Below are 20040 nucleotides of genomic sequence, written 5' to 3' on the forward strand. Positions count from 1 at the left end.
TCCACCACTTCAACGGGCAGAGAATTCCAGAGATTCACCACCCTTTGAGTGAAGAAGTTCCTCCTCAACTCTGTTCCAAACCGTCCCCCCTTTATCTTGAGGCTGTGCCCCATAGTCCTGCTATCCTTTCTGAGCGGGAACAGTCTCTCCACCTCTATCCTATCCATCCCATTCATCATCTTATACGTCTCAATGAGATCTCCCCTCATTCTTCTAAACTCTAACGTGTACAAGCCTAATTTATTCAGCCTCTCCTCATAGCTCAACCCCCTCAACTCTGGCATCAGCCTAGTAAACCTCCTCTGCACTCCCTCCAAGGCCAAAATATCCTTGCGTAAGTACGGCGGCCAAAACTGCACAGTACTCCAGCTGCGGCCTCACCAATGCCCTATACAGCCGCAGCAAAACCTCCCTACTTTTATATTCAATCCCCCTCGCTATGAAGGCCAGCATCCCATTCGCCTTCCTGACCACCTGCTGCACCTGCAAGCTGGGTTTTTGCGACTCATGCACAAGGACCCCGAGGTCCCTCTGCACCGTCGCCTGCTGCAGTTTTTCTCCACGTAAGTAATAATCCTTCCTACCATTATTCCTACCAAAGTGGACCACCTCGCACTTGCCAACATTAAATTCCATTTGCCAGTTCTTGGCCCATTCGCCCAGCCTATCTAGATCCTTCTGTAGACTCTCCACACCCTCTGCACAATTTGCCTTTCCACCAATTTTGGTGTCATCAGCAAATTTCGACACCCTACACTCGGTTCCCTCCTCCAGATCATCTATATAAATGGTAAATAGCTGAGGCCCCAGCACCGACCCCTGGGGCACTCCACTAGTCACCATCCGCCAATCCGAATAGCACCCATTGACCCTCACTCTCTGCCTCCTATTTGACAACCAGTCCTCTATCCACGCTAACACCCTACCCCCAATTCCATGCCCCCTGACCTTCTGCAATAACCTCTTGTGAGGTACCTTGTCAAACGCCTTCTGAAAATCAAGAAAGACCACATCCACCGGCTCTCCTCTATCCACCACCCTAGACACATCCTCGTAGAACTCCAGTAAATTTGTCAGACACGACTTCCCTTTAACGAAACCGTGCTGCGTCTGCTCTATCAAGCAATTCCCCTCAAGATGCCTCGCTATTTCCTCCTTGATGACGGATTCTAACATTTTACCTACAACAGTCGTTAAACTAACAGGCCTATAATTCCCCGCCTTTTGCCTGGCACCCTTCTTAAACAACGGCGTAACATTAGCCGTTTTCCAATCTTCCGGCACTTCCCCGGAATCCAGCGACGTCTAAAACCCATTGTTTCAATCAAGCAAGGAATTCCAACTAATGTTTTTGACATGGGGATATCCACGCTCTGGAGAAGTGTAGGTTTCGAGACACAGGGTACTTCTAATGCAGTAGAAAAGTTCATTTAAGTTATAAATGTAGAAGCAAGCAGAACCTGTTCCGTTCATGTCAGTGTCCGTCCACAGAATTGGGGAGTACCATTCACTTGAGCGTAATGTGTTGACACTGAATCACATTGACATGGGCAAAGTGGCCCCAATGAGCCAATACCTGCTCGTGAGCAGGCATCCTTTGAAAATGAAAGTGGGTTTTGGTAACTGTCATCGGGAACAAATGTACTGTTACTTCTACAACAGGGTTTAACCATCAAGGTTAGAAAACACTACAGCCAGCTAAGCCACTTGCATGGGAGAGGCGATTAGATCAAGGGGACCACAATGGTGCTGGTAGCTGATGGACAGCAGACTGCCTAGCTCCCACTTACTGTCGTACTCGGACAAGGACTGAGCCTGATGGGGTGGGACTGACTCCAACGCATCAAGTTAAACTGGATAGATATAATCAAATCAAGTGAGAGGGGATTTTACAAAGCCATGTGAAGACATCCTCAGGTTTTCCAAGAAGGACTAGGAAAAATAAAGGAGCCCCAGGCTAAGATTATACATAGACCCCAAAGCCACAGCGTAGAATTACTGAGCAATTTTCCAACTGTGTTGGAAGCAGAATTTAAAACTCCATGAAGGCCAATGTGGTTTGCAGGGTGGGCTGCATCTGTCATCAAACCAAACAAGTCAACATGCATTTGTCGGGATTACAAATTAACTGTCAATTGAGCGGCCATATTAGACAGATATCCCCTGCCCAAAATCGAGGATCAATATGCCAAATTGGCCAGTGACTTGGTGTTTGTTTAGCTAAATATGAGTCATGTTTAGTTGCAGCTTGAATTGGTTCGGTTATCTCAAAGGTATGTCATCATCAACACTCAAGGTATTTATTAGAATCCTAGTCTATGAAAATGAAATACTTGCAGTTAGAAATAACTTTAGCGTGTCACTGAAACATCTCAACTAATTTCAGTGTGTGGACTATTGTTGTATGGGTACATATAAAAGATATGCTGGACTGCTAAGAAATTTAGTAGACTAGCAGCAAGTGTTACTTCGAAGGGTACAAACAATGTAGTAAATTTTGCTATCTGTCATGCAAAATAATGGAAATCAAAATCTAACTTTATTATATAAATTAAGTTGGTCATTAATTACATCACTTACTTTCATGAAAAAAATCAAAAGTGAATTCTCTGTACGTACCTGCTTGAAAATGGTCAGATAAGATCGTCACAGATGACAGCAAGTTTCTTTTCACAATTAGGCCAAACACAGCAAACCAATGTTTCTTCACACACTGCAATATGTCTTCTAAGGACCAAGGAGGTTTCACAAACAGAATCTAATATCAGGATCAGAAACAGATCACAACAATTATATCATCATTGATTTGACCTGCCATTATCTAATCAATTGAGGCATACAATAATCATGTTTCACACAGAGGTTATAGTTCTCAATATAGGATACATACAAGGCATAGCTCTGATCAAAAGACAGATGATCTGGAACAATACAAAAGGATGACTTAGAATCAGAAAGATAAAAGCCAGATTCATTCTAGACTTAAAAACCAAAAAATATTTTGGGCTCAAATGTCTGCAACTTCTACCAGTACCCATTCATTACTCTTGTGGAATTCCTGTTGAAATTCAGTTTTAAGGATTTATCCAAATAGTGGATGACTGAGATTCTCTCATCGTGCATTAGAAGAAAATATCTTGAAATTAAATGTTTATTCCAGTTTAATAGGTTCTACTATGTCCATACTAACCAAAATCAATTATTCAGCATAAGAAAAAATAGTTACACAGCTAATATCTTTGGCATAGTGTGAAACATATTTTTAACCTATGAAATTAATACTGAGAAAAAATGGTACATGAAACTGATTAGCTTTCAAATGAACATAAAATGGATATTGTTTATTTACTAGGATAATTTAAAAAAAAATTTCTGTACAACCTATTTTTACCTCTGTCCACAAATCATCATACACATTTTTCATTTCTGTTTCTAAGATGACTGACAGTGCAATGCCTAGTGATTTCTCTAATTGACAGATGATCCCAGTAACATCCAAAGCAGACTCCTGTGCTGACAGATGCTGATTAACTGTTCCATTTGACTCCTTCGTGTGGATTACTGCAAGACAGAGAAAAAAACAAAATTGTCATATTTTAGTTTAACCATAAGCAAAAATAGGTAACATATAATAAACAAGGGCATTAATAAACAATTTATGCCTTGAAAAAGTTACTTCTTTCTTGTATTTATATTTAGCAATGCAAATATTACTCAACATTTAACAACAAACAGCACCTTTTAAAAAATGCCAAGTTAATTAACCCTTTTTTGGTTTTTTATTTCAATTTAATCCAATCCAGTCCAATTAAGAGTCTCAACAAGTTGGGACATTCCCTTTCCAAGCTGACAAAACAGGGCTCTCACCACCTGTCTTGGGCTTGATCTACATGATCCAAGCTGATTGGAGTAGGTATAGCTCCTCCTCCAAGGCTTGATCTCATTTGCATCTTAGCCAAAAGATCCAGATGCCACTTGTAACCTAATGGCTTCAACCAAGCACAGCACGTCGATACCACTCTTGATCTTAGCCAAAAGGCCGAGAACACGCTAAACATCATGAAAATTGTTCAACTAAAAATGTCACTATTTAGAAGTCATTGGAATTTGCTATGCACAACATTTTTCCAACATTACTACAGTGACTATGTTTAAATAGTATTTCATTGGCTGTAAAACAGTTTGGGACACTGGTGGTCATGAAAGACAATATTAATGCAGTCTTTCTAAAGCTACCAAACCACTTTAAGGCACTTCAAAGTGAAAAGGTAGAACTTAAATGCAAGGAGCAGAATAATCATTTTGTTGTTTTCTTCACTGCAGTCTGGATAAAAGCAGACACAGAATGCCAAACTCACGCTGCGACTCTGCAAGGGCAAAGGCCTAGTGCCCCTCCTTGGATCTTTCCCCATAGTCTTGTGATAATTTTCTTATCAGATGCTTTCTCAATTCCCACTTTCAATCCAAGATTGAATTTGTCCCCATCATATTTTCAGATCATTGCCAACTGCCATGTAAAAAGTTTCCTAATATCGTCTTCAACTTAACGTGATTGCCAAAAAAAAGTCCTCTGGTTTCAATCTTTCCGCCAACGGGAACAACTCTGTCTAGATCTCTCATGATGTTGAACACTATCAAATCTCCACTCAACTTCCCAGTGGAGAACAAATCTAGCTTCTCCAATCTAGCCATGCAATTGAAGTCCTTTTTCCCTGGAAAATTTCATGTAAATTTTTCCACATCCTCTCTAAATCCTTTAGGTCTTTCCTAAAAAGGCATAATACTTCAGCTGAAGTTGAGCCAATGTTCTATAAGCTCATTATAATTTTCTTGTTTTTGTGCTCTATGCCTCCACTTATAACACCCCATCAGTTCGCAGCAGACACACTGGAATTCATCAGGCGAATAAAGCTGTGGGAGTTCTTCCACAAACCCCAAGGGGCCAACAACAAACAAATGAGACAGCCAATGAATCGGAACAGTCAACAGAGATATCAGCAGTGCAGCAAACAAAGAAGAAAGAGTTGGATTGGACTCTTCCAGAAGGCTGCTGCCCTCGACTTGTCACGTATACCCAAGCCGTCAGAAGGTGTGTCAACGCCAGATTCATCAGCTGCACTGACCAGAGAGCCCCAAACATCACCCAAGCACAATGCAACACCGTCCGCGCTCTCAGGAGCGACCGTAACATTGTCATCAAACCAGCAGATAAAGGAGGGACCATCGCCATACTGAACAGAATGGATTTCTGCAAAGAAGTGTGCTGACAACTGAACAATGAGAAACACTACAGGCAGTTAACCGCAGATCCGAACAAAGAACACACCCGTCAACTTAACAGACTGATCAAGACCTTTGATCCGGAACGTCAGAGCCCTCTCCATGCTCTCATCCCACATACTCCCCGCATTGGAGATCTCTACTGCCTCCCGAAGATATGCAAGGCAAACACACTCATCGATCCCATCATATCGGGCAATGGGAGCCTGTGCAAGAACCTCTCCGGCTACGTCGAGGGCATCCTGAAACCCATTGTACAAAGAACCCCCATCTTTTGTCGCGACACTATGGACTTCCTACATAAACTCAGCACACATGGAGCAGCTGAACTAGGAGAACTCCTTGTCACAATGGACGTCTCGGCATTTTACACCAGCATTCTCCACAACGATGGCATTGCTGCAACTGCCTCAGTACTCAACACCGACAACTGCCAGTTTCCAGATGCAATTTTACAACTCATCCGCTTCATCCTGGACCACAATGTCTTCACCTTCAACAACCAGTTCTTCATCCAGACATATAGAACAGCCATGGGGACCAAATTCACACTTCAATATGCCAACATCTTCATGCACAGGTTCAAACAAGACCTCTTCACTGCACAGGTCCTTCAACCGCTGCTGCAGTTCAAGTTCCATCCCACCACCAGACTCACCATGGACTACTCTCCGGAATTGGGTGCATTCTCGGACGCACACATCTCCATCAGTAACGGTCCTCTGCACTTCACTGTATCCCAAGCCCACAGATAACCTCAAAATGCTCCACTTCTCCAGCTTCCACCCTAAACATGTTAAAGAAACCATCCCCTACGGACAACCCTCCATATACACAGGATCTGCTCAGATGAGGAGGATCACAACAGACACCTCCAGACGCTGAAAGATGCCCTCATAAGAATAGGATATGGCGCTCGGCTCATCAATCGACAGTTCCGAAGCGCCACAGCAAAAACACTGCACTGATCTCCTCAGAAGACAAACACGGGACACGGCGGACTGAGTACTCTTCGTCGTCCACTACTTCCCCAGAGCAGAGAAGCTACGACATCTTCTCCAGAGTCTTCAACACGTCATTAATGAAGACGAACACCTCGGCAAGGCCATTCCCACACCCCCACTTGTTGCTTTCAAACAACTGCACAACCTCAAACAGACCACTGTCCGCAGCAAACTACCCAGCCTTCAGGAGAACAGTGACCACAACACCACACAACCCTGCCACAGCAACCTCCGCAAGATGTGCCGGATCATCGACACGGATGCCATCATCTCACATGAGAACACCACCCACCAGGTACACGGTACATACTCTTGCAACTCCAATTGCCTGGATGAATGTGATTCTAACAACTCAAGCAGCTCTACAGCATCCAGGGCAAAGCAACCTGCTTAACTGGCAGTCTGCCTACCACTTTAACCATTCATACTCCACCACCAAAACATCGTGGCTGCAGTATGTACCAATAACAATGTGCACTGCATCAATTCTTCAACAATTGCACTCAAATCTCTAGGAAGACAAGGATAGAGTAGAATGGAAATTCACTGCTTGCAAGTTTCTCTCCAAGTCTCACATTCTTTTGGCTTGCAAATATATTGCCATTCCTTCACTGTGGGTCAAAACTCTTGAACTTGCCACCTAACAGCACTGCAGAAACACATTCACCACACAGATTTCAGTGGTTCAAGACGACAGCTCACCACCAGAGGCAATTAGAGTAGGCAATAGATGCTAGCCTTGCCAGGAATTTTCATATCCCATGAGCAAGTAAACAAAATATAGGTGATGCTTTTTCACAGGTTGGAAGGAACATGTGGATATCATTACATTGTTTCTGCTTAACTGCACAGCTCTTACTCAGTATGGAAACACTGCAAGCTACTGCCACCAACCACAAAATTATTGTGCAACAGTGACTCACTGTTTCTGGTATGGAAAATCATTGACTGTGTGCAAAGTGAAATAACTAGTGACACCCACACAGTAAGCAAAGTTCTATAAGGCTGCCTATGCTTACTTAAAATTCAACACATAAAAGCCTGATGCAAAGAACTAAATGCAAAAAAGAGCAATTTGAAAATCATAGAGCAGTCTTGAAATGTACATGTTTATACAGTACATTCTGCGCTGTCACCTTAAACTGTTCTTTTTCTAATGGTGGAGAGATTCAAATGGGTTAGGATGTCAGCCAAGGGTAGAACTAAATATTTTTCTGTATGCTTATATTGGTAATGAAAGATACAGTAAAACAAAATTTTCATTTTATTCAGGGAGAAAAGGTTCTTTCACAAGAGTGGAAACTTCTGGTAGAAGCAAGGTGGCGTTACCAGCGCTGAATCCTCAACTTCAATATTCTCAGGCAGTCACCATTCATTAAAGCGAAAGTCTGAATGGTGAAGTCCAAATGTTGAAAGCGGAAAACTTGTTACTTGGGGACAAGGAAGACATACACCCTAGGAAATTTTGAGTTTTTTACATTCAAAATGATGAATTCTGATTAATTTTAAGCAGTTTGATATTTCACAAATGATTTATTTTTCCTTCATAAATATCAAAGTGACATCTGGATTTTGAAGAGATATAAGATCACATTTCCAAAAGTGTCACTTTCCCATCCCAAAATTCTACTTCAGTAGCCCACCCAAGTTCCCAGCCTGTTATGATCACCATACCAACTCTCCCCACTGACACTGGCATTTTTTTTCTCCACTCCACTCACTTTCACCTCATGTTCCTTTCCTCTGTAACTCAGCTCAAATTCTAGTTTTCTTCCACCCCCATTATTCTCCTCCTGCATTAAAGCATTATTCTCCTATCTCCTTAACTTCATGTATTTGCCATGACCAATCCACCTAACCTGCACACCTTTAGACTGTGGGGAGGAAACCAGAGCACCCAAATGAAGCCCATGTAGGCATGTGGAAAACATGCAAACTCCACACGACAATCGCCCAAGGCTGAAATCAAACCTTGGTCTTTGGCGCTGTGAGGCAGTAATGCTAATCATTTGCTGCCTTGTATCTTGTCCTACACCTTCCTGTGCAGACACTCTTGTTCCCACAGTCTCAGTTAATATGGCAATCTTCTTCCTCCCTCACTCTGCTGCTCCCAGTTTTTTGTTCCCTTTCTTCATTAATTCACGGTCAACTATTTTATTCCCCCATACACCTCTGCCCTTCTTTACTGTCCACTCTAACCTTTTTCTCTCTCCTCTTGTGACACGGGTTCCTGCCTACGTTGTACCAAGGAGGGAGATCAATTCCACTAGCAGCAATACTGAGAAGAAATGCTGAGGTGAAAGGTGCTGGTCCTTCAGTGGTAGCGGAACAGAAAAGGAAAGGACATGCCACCACTTCTGGCAACTAAAAAGTGAACAAATGCTCTCTCCTGAAATTAAAATAGGTTAAATTAAAAAATACTGTAGGTATGCTTCTTGTTTTTTCCCTATGTTTATAAGTATTTGGAATGAATATTTGTGTATTCAAATCTGAATAGGATTACTTAACCATTCCACAATTATTTAGTACTTTGCTAAACTCCAGCATTTCATACCTTTCACCATTTTACAATCACAAGGGTTGGAAGTTCAATCTGGTAAGGAAGAATTTGGGATTGACTTTAATGAGCAATTTGAGCATTCACCACACTCAATAGTCTTCCATTTAGCAAAATTAACCAAGAGCCAAGTGGATGCTGTGATGGGAGACAAAATGTTTTCTTTTTTGAGTAGATAAGCTGTGTTGTGATCTTGTTGAGCTACACAACCGAATCTACTGATCATGCAGTCTCAGCTGAGTAGTTCCTTTTAATCGATAAAACTGTTTCCTGAAAACATTTCGTTTTTGGCATCAACTATTGTTGACATGTTTGGTTGTTAGTAGTTATGTTACAATAGCAACCATCTCCCTCAAGCCACACTTTCAGAACTAGGGGTTATAAATCTAAGATAGTCACAAATCCAATAGGAATTTAAGAGAAACCTCCTTATCCATTGTATGGTTAGAATTTGAAACTTAACTACCACAAAGAGCGATTGAGGTAAATGACATAGACGCTTTTAAGCAGAAACTAGATAAGCACAGTAGGGAAGCAAAAATAAAGGATTATGTTAATAGGTTGAGACAGAGGGGTGAGGGGAGGCTCATATGAAACATAAACATGACACAGACCAGTTGGCCTGAAAGTTAACCTGTCTGCTTCACTGGCTAAGCAGGTCACTCAATATCAGCTCCCCCATAAGCTGGCTTTGAAGATGCTTTGTTTATATAGTGTTAATATTTCCAAACTATCTATTATGTTGAACATAAGTTTGCTATTATCTTCTCCCCATATAAGATTACAGAAATCTATCTACCTGTTTTTTTTTAAAATCGAGCACATGCTGTTGAGTGCAATGACAATTTATAACTTTGTCAACGACCGTTAGATTCACTAACATTTAAACATAGTGTTGTCTTTTAAAATGGAGAAATTTGGTTTCAGATGTACTTTTAATGTGTGAGCTCATTATACTAAGAGACACAATTGCCTTTTCTTCCCTACAGAATAATGGTGAGGATATCAGCGATCACCAATATTATGGATAAATTGAACAATGTCTGCACATCCATAGCTACATACGTAAATCAAGAAGTTGCTGTTCAACTTGCCCTGCTCCCCCACGAGCTTTGCTCTATTCCACTGAACGGCTCAACATTGAATCACAAGGTGCATTACACTTCAGTATTTAGCGACCAGTTACAACTGCAAAACAGTGGGATATTTAAGAGGAAGTTATCTGAGTAATAACAAGGTTGGATGGTTACAATTATACAATGAGTCAAATTAATTCTGTCCTACTAGAGGCAACAATGCAACAGCACCTACATTGCCTTGCTGCAGCTTTTCTAACTAGCTCAAAGTACTTGGTACACAGTCAACATCTAAAATATTCCAGATCTTTTAACTTTGTTGAGATTTAATTTGTACTGGAGTATGTTGATAAAATTAGGTTATGATGTGATGGCAAGAGAATGAGAATGCAAACATTTTTAAAGAAATAAAATGAGATATTTTAAATTTGAAGCAACTCAATCAGAACCTAAACAGAAAGGCTAATGTTTCAAATGGAAGGTTTTATTAAAGCAGGACATAATTCCCAGAATGTTCTCTACTTCTTGAATGCAATGCACTCAATTAGTCCTTTGCTTTTCTATATTTTGGAATTCCAGCTGCTCTTATTTTCTCCTTTTAATAAACTACTTCCCAGAGGAATAAAAATGGACAGCAAAATATTAGTAGTAAAGGGGTTGTTATACAAGAGGCTAGTAACGGCAAAAGATTTTGAGAAGGTGTTTAAAAATGGCAAGGGAGGAATTGAGGCAGTGAGTTTAGAAAGAGTGCCCGCGAATAGGAATTAGAGAACTGATACCTCTTTTATCAATGAAATAGATGAAGGGAGTGCACAGAAGGCCACAGTTAAAAGCACCAAGGACGCAAGGTAAGGCATCAGGATGGAAGGGGTGCGATAAAGGGTGACGCCATGGAGGCAATAGTAGATAAAAATAAGTATGTTAAAGTCAAAATGGTGGGGTTCAGAACATCAATAAGTTCAGACAGGGACTGGAGTGATGGACAACTTGAGTGTATTCTCACACAGTATGAACAGTAGAATTTAAAAAACTGAAATTTATAGAGAGTGGAGTTTAAGACCAATGGGAAAGGCATGAAGAGAAACTAACATTGTCCCTGATTATACACTTAATAGAACAATATTCAGTGAAATATAATTGGGACGATTCTCTATCGTTGGCCAGCTATCGAGTTGGCCAGTGATTGGGAGGCTGGCAGTGCCAGGTTACTGTGCATGCACTGCCCTCAGCACTGACAGACCAGCGCACGCACAGTGGCCTGCTCAGCACTATGTTGTTGGCCTCTCCAGTGGGAATAGGCCCCACCCAAAGCTTTTTAATAAAGATTCGCGCTGGGGCACTCTGTGATGCACAGAGTGTGGGAGCTTCATTTTGAAAGTCCCATTGAAAAAAACAGCATGATTTACTCCAGTTTTTAACTTATAATTGTTTTGGGAGATTTCCACCCAATATATTGACTAACCTGACTGAGGTTGATTGAAGGCACTAAGGTCCTGAGTGTTTGGAACATCATTGGTGGATTTCAGGTAACTTAATTCAGTCAATAGATCAACTTTCCTCACAGCCTTCACACCGCTTACCATGGCTTTACTGCAAAGATTTTTATCGTCACTGCAGGAGATAAACGTACATGTTAATAAACATCCTTGTTTCAGTCAGGCACATTATCAGAGAAATGTTTTGGAGTTGGTTGCAAATGCTGAACTATGTCACTGAACTATGATACAAGCCAAAGAAAGCCTTGAGTGATTATGTAATTGAATTGCAGTTATACAAAAGTATTCCATACAAACAAATGGTAAAAAATAGCTTTGAAAAGACATGTACAACTTAGCCATAGAGCTGGAAAAGCCACAGATTGCATTTCCAATATTCCAAACTAACTGATCCCAGCTGGACTGGCAAATTAGCTGAAAATCAGCCACAATTCTACTCGTGATCAACACCCCATGCGGAAATGAGCCTGGGTAGATGGAAGGCCTACCAGTAGAGAAGCATTTGCGAGAAAATGACCAAGGGTCGGATTTTCCAGACACCCAAGGGGTGTGTTTTGTATGTTTTATATGGCCTCAGAGTTGGCCCACCACTGGCGGAATCTTCTGATCCTGCCACCGTCAGCAGGATTTCCTGATCTACGCACCCCCTACCACTTGGATACCCGAGGTGGCAGTTCACCATCGGTGGGACCTGAAGATCCTGCTGGCAAGAACAACTGGAAAATTCAAGCCCTTATTTTAGATTTAGAATAGTTATGGGGAAGGGCAAGGAGGAATATCAGAGGCCAAATGCCCGTGACCGCTGAAGTGTTCCCCAAAAGGAAGTGAACACGCTTGCCTGGTGATTGTCAAGCGGTGTTGATTCATACCATTGTAGTAGCGTCAGCATGGTCCATGCACCAGGCAGGAGTGTTCTCATCCTGTTGGGGAACACTTCAGCAGTCTTGGGCATTCAGCCTTTGAACTTCGGGTAAGCGTTCTCCCAGGCGGCCTTCATGACACACAACGCAGAATCACTGAGCAGAAACTGATAGCCAAGTTCTGCACATGAGGACGGCCTCAACCGGGATCTTAGGTTCATGTCAAATTATCTGTAACCTCCACGACCTGCCTGGGCTTGCAAAATCTCACTAACTATCCTGGCTGGAGACAATACACATCTCTTTAACCTGTGTTTAACCCCTTCTCCACTCACATTGTCTGTACTTTTAAGACTTGATTATCTGTAAAGAGTCACATTCCAACCATTATCTTGTAAATGGAGTCTGTGTCTATACATGTCCTGTTTGTGAACACAACTCCCACTCACCTGGGAGATGATGGGACCGTGCTCTGAAAGCTTGTGGCTTGTGCTACTAAATAAACCTATTGGACTTTAACCTGGTGTTGAGAGACTTCTTACTGTGCTTACCCCAGTCCAACATCAGCATCTCCACATCACAATGAGGTGTCAGAGGATGGGGGACTGCTAACATAGTTCCATTAATAAAAAAAAAGGAGGAATAGACCAAGAAATTATAGGTCAGTCAGTCTAACTTCGATGATGGGGAAGTTATGAGAAAGAATTCTGAGGGACAGAATATACCGGCAATTGGACAGACCTGGATTATTCAGGGACAGTCAACGTGGACTTGTTTAAAGGTTGTGTTTGAGAAATTTAATCAATTTTTTTGAGGAGGTAACCAGGGGTGTTGATGAGGGCAATGCATTCAATGTGGTCCATATGGACTTCAGCAAGGCTTTTGATAGGTTCCTCAGGGCAGATTAATTAAGAAAGTACGGTCTGATTGGATCCATATTGGCTGAGAGGCAGGCAGCAGAGGGTGATGGTAGAGGAATGTTTCTGTGAATTAAAGTCTATTTCCAGTGGGGTTCTAAAGGGCTTGGTGCTGGGGCCCTTGTTATTTGTGGTGCACATTAATAACTTGGACTTAAGTGTAGGGGATATGAGCAAGAAGTTTACAGATGGTGCTAAAATTGGCAGGGTGGTAAATATTGAGGAGGATTGCCATAGACTGCAGGAGGATATCAATGGACTGGTCCAGTGGGCAGAATAGTGGCAAATTAAGTTCAACCTGGAAACCTATGATATAATGCACTTGGGGAGTGCTAAAAAGGCAAAGGATTACACTTTGAACGGTAGAACCCTGAAAGGTACTGAAGATCAAAGGAACCTTGGAACGCATACCCACAGATCCCCGAAGGTGGCAGGGCAGGTCATTAAGGTGGTTAAGAGCAGGGAGGTCATGCTGGAACTGTATAAAACCCTGGTTAGGCCACAATGGAGTAGTGTGTGTAGTTCTGGTCACCACATTATGGGAAGGATGTGATTACACTGGCGAGGGTGCAGAAGAGATAGGAAGGCCTGAACTACATGGAAAGATTGAATAGGCCAGTTTTCCTTAAAACAATGAGGGTTGAGAGGGAACTTGATAGAGGTATATATGATTAGGCAGGGCATAGATAAGGATGGATTGCAACACCTTTTTCCATCTGAGGGATAAATAACAGGAGGCATAGATTTAAGATAAGAGGTAAGAAACTAAATGGGGAGTTGAGGAGAAACTTTTTCATTCAGAGAGGGAGGAGTCCGAAACACACTCCTTGAAAGGAGTGGCAGAGTCAGAAAATCTCGTAACGTTTGAGAAGTATTTAGATATTCAATTGTACTGCCATAACTCTAGGGTTATAGGCCAAGCACTGGAAATTGGGATTAGTGTAGTCAGGTCTTTGTTGACCAATGTGGACATGATGGGCCAAATGACCACCTTCTGTGCTGTAAACATCTACATCAAGGTCTCCTCCACCAAGTGGCTGAAAACTGTGGGCAGCTTTAAATAAGCTTGCTTAAATAAACAAGTGAGTTATTCATGCATCACGATTTCCAAACTGGTTTCCAGAGGTTATTCAATTTCAGCCCTTATTTCTTTCACTGCTGATAAACTTTCATTCTGTCTGTAAATATACTGGCAATGGATTCAGCATTGTCGTACCTGCATAGGAGGACATGTGTACAAGGGTATAACTGCTGGTACTGCAAACAACACTGCAATACACGATCATCATTGTTTTCTTCCCTTAAGCCACCTGCTCAGAAAAATAAATGAAAATCAATGTACCATTCATCTGAAATTACAATGGAAAACTTGAACATGGTGACTAATTTTCATTAATAAGTGGAAGAAAACAATTCAGAATAATTTTACATGACTCAAGTTATTTTGACTTGTTTAATCACTGTTTTTAACTGTTTTTAATGCAAAGGGCTAAATTAACATAACAGGATGAGAGTTTTTCATTTGGGAAAAATTGCTTTTTAGCCAATGGCCTGTTTTTTCACTGATAGAATCACTAGCACTTTTGTCTACGATATACCTGTAATAAGTCATTAGAGGCAGAAGTCTCTTCACCAAAATCCTTTTATTTAAAATTCTAACAGCAATCCACCTTTGGGAGTCCCAGAGGAATTAACACTCCCAATTAAATTCAAGGAAAAGACTCCATGATTGGCCCATCAATTGACTCTTAATCAGAGTTCATATTCCAATAGGCCAACCTCAATGTCCTGATTGAGGTCATTACAGTGGTATGATTTATAGCAATTGGGGAATTCCAGGATTTTGACCCAGCAATAAAGCAGAAATGATATTGTTCAAAGTCAGGATGATGTCCATCTTGGAGGGGAACTTGCAAGTGGTGGTGTTTTCCATGCATCTATGCACTTGTGCTTCTAAGGAGATTGAGGGCTTGTAAGGTGCTGTAGATTGAGTCTTGGTGAGTTGCTGCAATGCATTTTGTGAATGGTGCACACTGCTGCCAATGTGCATGGGTGGAGGGCAGGAATGAATGTTTAAGGTAGTGGATGAGGTGTCAATTCAGCAAGTTGTTGTGTTCAGGATGGTATTGAGCTACTTGAGCATAACCAGAAATGCACTCATCTGGGCAGTTGGGCAATATTCCAGCACACTTATAACTTATATCTTTGTTCAAGTGGACAAGCTTTGGGAAGCCAGGAGATGAATTACTTGCTGCAGAACTCTGATCTGCTCATGCAATCAAAACATTTATTTGGCTGATCTAGTTAAGCTTCTGGTCAATGGCAATTCCCAGGTTGTTGACTGTCAAGGATTCAGTGATGGCAATGTCATGGGGAGATGGTTAGAATCTCTCTTATTGAAGATGGTCATTGCCTTGGACAAGTGGCAAGTCACATTCATACCCAAGCCTGAATGACATCTGGATCTTGCAGCACTGAGGCATGGATTGCTTCAGCTTCTGAGGCGATGAGAATTGAACTGAACACAATGCAATCATCAGTGAATATCCCCACTTCTGACTTTATGATAAGGGAAAGTCATTAATGATGCAACTGAAGATGCTTGGGCAGATTCTGCCTTAAGACACTCCTGCATTGACCACCTGGGACTGAGATGATTAACCTCCAGCCACTGCAATCATCATCTTTGTACCAAGTACGACATGAGCAATTTTCCCGTTGACTCTCACTGACATCAATTTTTGCTCAGGCTGCCTGATACCACACTCAGTCAAATGCTGTTTTGATCAAGGGCAGTCACTCTGATCTCAGTTATGGAATTAAATTTTTGTCCATGTTTAGACAAATACCCTAATGGGATGAGGAGCCAAGTGCCCCTGTCAGACATAAACTGAACATTGATGAGTTTCTAGATGAAGCTTACTTTCAGTGCTGTGATTCTCTAAAATGCATTGATCGTCAATGCCCATTCTTGATTTTTTTCCTATAAATTCAACTTCCACGGCAGCTGGAAATTAACAACCAAGTTGCATAGTTCTGAAAATTCAACGGATGCCGATTGAATGCAAAGTGAATGGAATGTAAAATTAGATCCTTCGAGTAATCTCACTGACCAGTTATGATCAAGGGAGCTCAATTCCAACCAACGTGCAGCAATCTTACTGGTTGCAGCTAATCACATAACAGACCTACCTGATTGATAGACAAAAAAATGCAACTGAAGGCAGGGCTGGTAGTGGGGGGTGTAGTGGGGGCCGTAGTGGGGGCCTGCAGAATTTTGCATGTCTATGTTCATATTGTAATGGTTCACTAATCCTCTATAACGAGCTCTCTGTTTCGATGACAGCTGCCTTTATATGTTGCTGTTTGTTTGGGGAATAACGTTACCAAAATGACTCGTCAGTAATTGGCCTGTGGCAATTGCTCCTCATTAGAGACCAGAAGCTACAGCAAGAAATAACAAAGTAACATCCTGAAAAAGTCTGAACTATTTTCTTCTGGAGTTATAAATTAAATCCCCATCAAATATATAATTGGGGTCATAAATAAATAGAGTACCAATCAGAAGGTGAAGGTTATGTACCTTGCACCAAATTATAAAATCAATGGCAGTATTAGTGTAGACCGAGTTGGGTTGAGAGTGTACGGGCTTCAATACTAGTGAGCAAAATAGGAGGAATTTCACTTTATGCCTTCAGGTCATACCAAAGTAATTCACAGCCAATTAATTACTGCTTGAAGTGTAGAAACTGTTATTCTCATAAAATAAATAAAAATTAAATGTTAAAACAAAGAAAGGACAGGGTTATTTTGAATTCAAGAGATCCTGTCCACTTTACGCTTCCTTGCACTTTACCAATTATTTCTGGTAAACCTCTGCCACCTGGAGTAACTATCATGAATTGCAATTTTGTATATAAATAATTTTAGATCCCTCTGACTTTGATAAGCTGGTGATAAATTTTAGGCAAATCTAAATCTGAACCTTACGTCAATTATTCTGACTAGTTATTATTCAAGTGATGTGCAACTAACCAACAGTTACATTTATTTTATTTTTTATTGGTTCCCGGGATGAGGGCTTCACTGGGAAGGCCAACACTTTTTGCCCATCTCTAAATACCCTGAAGAAGGTGATAGTGCGCTACCTTGTGGTATTGCTGCAGTCCAAGACGTACCTCCTGCGCTGTAAGTGCCAGGATTTTGACCCAACAACAAAGGAGCGATTTATTTTTTATTCATTAATGAGACACGGATATCACTGGAAAGGCCTACATTTATTGCCCATCCCTAATTATGCTTGAGATGATGGCACTGCAGTCCTTGTGCAGATACACCCACAGTGCTGTTAGGATATGTAGGTCCATACTGCAAATGGTTGTTGTTTCAATGTTTGAGAAACAACTGGAAGCAGATAAACGTATGTGATTGTTAACTCCACTCGTACTGAAAATATTTTTTCTTTAAATCTCATACGTATTTTAAAAAGTTAATCATTTTTGATCACAATGTTTCAAACTATGCTGCTGTTCATTATCCAGTAATCCCTGCTGAAAACTGCTTGGTTGAGAGTGTTAAGGGAAGATATAATTAGACCTAGTGGTTTTCTCCCCCACAGTTGTGACTTATGAACTTCCACTATCGTAGCTTACTTATTCAGGTGACCTACTGGACAAGGGTATGGAATATGATGCTGTCCATAGAACTTTCCCTGCAACACTCTATGCCTTCAAAAACCAAGAGGACGAAAATTGATTTAGTAAATCAAATCTAAAATAGTGATTTAGAAAACAGCTCAGAGCACAGACATAAAATTGCAGTGACACTGATTGGGATAAAGCAAGAATAAATTCACAAAATTGAGAACAGAACACAAGTCTTTTTGATTGCTTTTGTCATTCAACAACAGCACTCTACCAGCACACATTTTTCTCACAGTAAGATGTCACAATGTGAAACCTCTGATACAGAAGATCTCAGAAAAATTACAATGATGGCACAGTGTAACTTACAGAACTTTTGAGCTGCCTGTTGCATGGACTGACCCCATACATGCGGATGTCGATTTTTGAAGCAGGAATAAATGAACTGTACAGCAGGTATGGCTTTTCGATTCACACCTCCAGAGAGCTTTCCATTTTTTAAGGAATCCAATTCCTGTAGAACTACCCATGGGATGACTATAATTGGGAAACCGACACCTGTAATTATAGAAATGCAACTGTACAATTTGCACTGTATATTAATTTGATTAAGTTTTAGACCATTTAGGCAGCACTAATTATTTAAGCTATTGTCAGACCAATTTTCCAGTAATATCCAAATAGTTTACCTAGAATCATCTTGGACTCATACACCCTGAGGATGAGGGCAGGGTGCCAAAGTACGAGGAGGAGAACAATCAACAGATTAAAAATCCCTTTATCATGCTGCCTATGGGAACAGGTGGATTTATCAACATGCTATCAGAGTAAGTAGTTCTTCCAATACTGTAATAACTGCACAAATCTCTAAGGCCAAATCAAAGCTGTTGGATGGGTTTTGAAAGCTGCATTGTAACAATAGCAGTGATATTAGCTACATTCACTGGAAGAACAGCATGAAACACATGAAAAGATTTCTGAATTGGACTCCACATCGATCACCCCTAGGGGAAAACACAATGTACACATTTTTAAGGAAAATATGACTTTTAGCAAAACCAAATCTTAATATTTCACCTGAAGAGCTGCCAAACCATTTTTAACAAAATACATTCATTTCTCTTGATCAGAATGATAACAATAATCAATAGTTTTGTTTTCATTCATTTTCACAATAAGCATATAGTCACATACCTGAAACTCCATGCTCCTTTAAATTCATGATAAAGTTAAGGTGACTGATAAAGATGTTGGTATCCAGCACAAGGAGAATGTCAGATTGGGAAGTGGCTTCAGCTAGATAATTAAAATTTAGAACAAAACAGAAGTACAACTGTTATCTTTCAGTCTAAAATGTGCAGTCATAGTAAATAGGGTTAGTAGCATAATGGTTATGTCACTGGACTAGCAATCCAGAGACCTGGACTAATAATCTGGAGATAGGAGTTCATGTCCCACCAAATATTAGTTAATTAAAATAAAAGAGTAGTCTCAGTAATGAAGCATCTTACCCAGATCCTCCCAACCCTTGCCCTATCCCCATAACCCCACACATTTAGCATAGACAGTCCACCTAATCTGCACATCTTTGTGGGAAGAAACTAAAACATCTAGAGGAAACCTACAGAGACACAGAGAGAACATGCAAACTACACACAGACAGTCACCCTAGGTTGGAATTGAACTCTGGTTCTTGGCACTGTGAAGCAGCAGCGCTAACCCTTGTGCCACCATGCTGCCCATAATATAAAGGGAGCAGAACTTTGAAGTTTCTGGATGATACAAGATCTGGCAATGTGCTAAACACTGATAGTATCAGACTTCAACTGAACACAGGCAGACTAGTGAACTGGACGGATACATGACAAATTCAATGTAAAATGAATATGTGTGGCATGATGCAATTTGAAAAGAACAACACAGATATACTATAATGTGAATGGTACTATTTGGAAATGAATGCAAGAGCAGGGGGAACTGGGGGGTGCTTATTCAAAAATCTTTGAAGCTGGCAAGGCAAGCTGATGTGGCTGTTAAGAAAGCATGGAGGATACCACTGTGCCATCAAATGATTCTGATCAGTCAACCAAAATAGTCCAGAAAACCAACCAGTTGTATACAGATGGGCAATAACACTGGCCTTAGAATTAGAATTGCCATTGATACCCATATTCCATCAGTGGATTTTGTTTTAACCCCAATTTTCC

At 41.0% G+C, this 20040-nt stretch overlaps 1 protein-coding gene across 2 annotated transcripts in view; it reads right to left on the bottom strand.

Moving 5' to 3' along the window:
- swt1 (SWT1 RNA endoribonuclease homolog) overlaps nt 1–20040 on the bottom strand; it is a 102642-nt gene that overhangs the window by 49769 nt on the left and 32833 nt on the right. For both annotated transcript variants that reach the window (XM_080195737.1, XM_080195738.1), the window contains exons 8-13: nt 19028–19129; nt 18203–18391; nt 14407–14500; nt 11380–11528; nt 3392–3561; nt 2620–2758 (exon numbers count right to left, since the gene is read on the bottom strand). In XM_080195737.1, coding sequence (XP_080051863.1) covers nt 2620–2758; nt 3392–3561; nt 11380–11528; nt 14407–14500; nt 18203–18391; nt 19028–19129 — 843 coding nt within the window. The remainder of the gene's footprint in view (nt 1–2619; nt 2759–3391; nt 3562–11379; nt 11529–14406; nt 14501–18202; nt 18392–19027; nt 19130–20040) is intronic.

The sequence above is a fragment of the Carcharhinus amblyrhynchos genome, chromosome 9 (genome assembly GCF_965287045.1).
Source record: "Carcharhinus amblyrhynchos chromosome 9, sCarAmb.v2.hapA, whole genome shotgun sequence".
In the NCBI taxonomy this organism is placed as follows: Eukaryota; Metazoa; Chordata; class Chondrichthyes; order Carcharhiniformes; family Carcharhinidae; genus Carcharhinus; species Carcharhinus amblyrhynchos.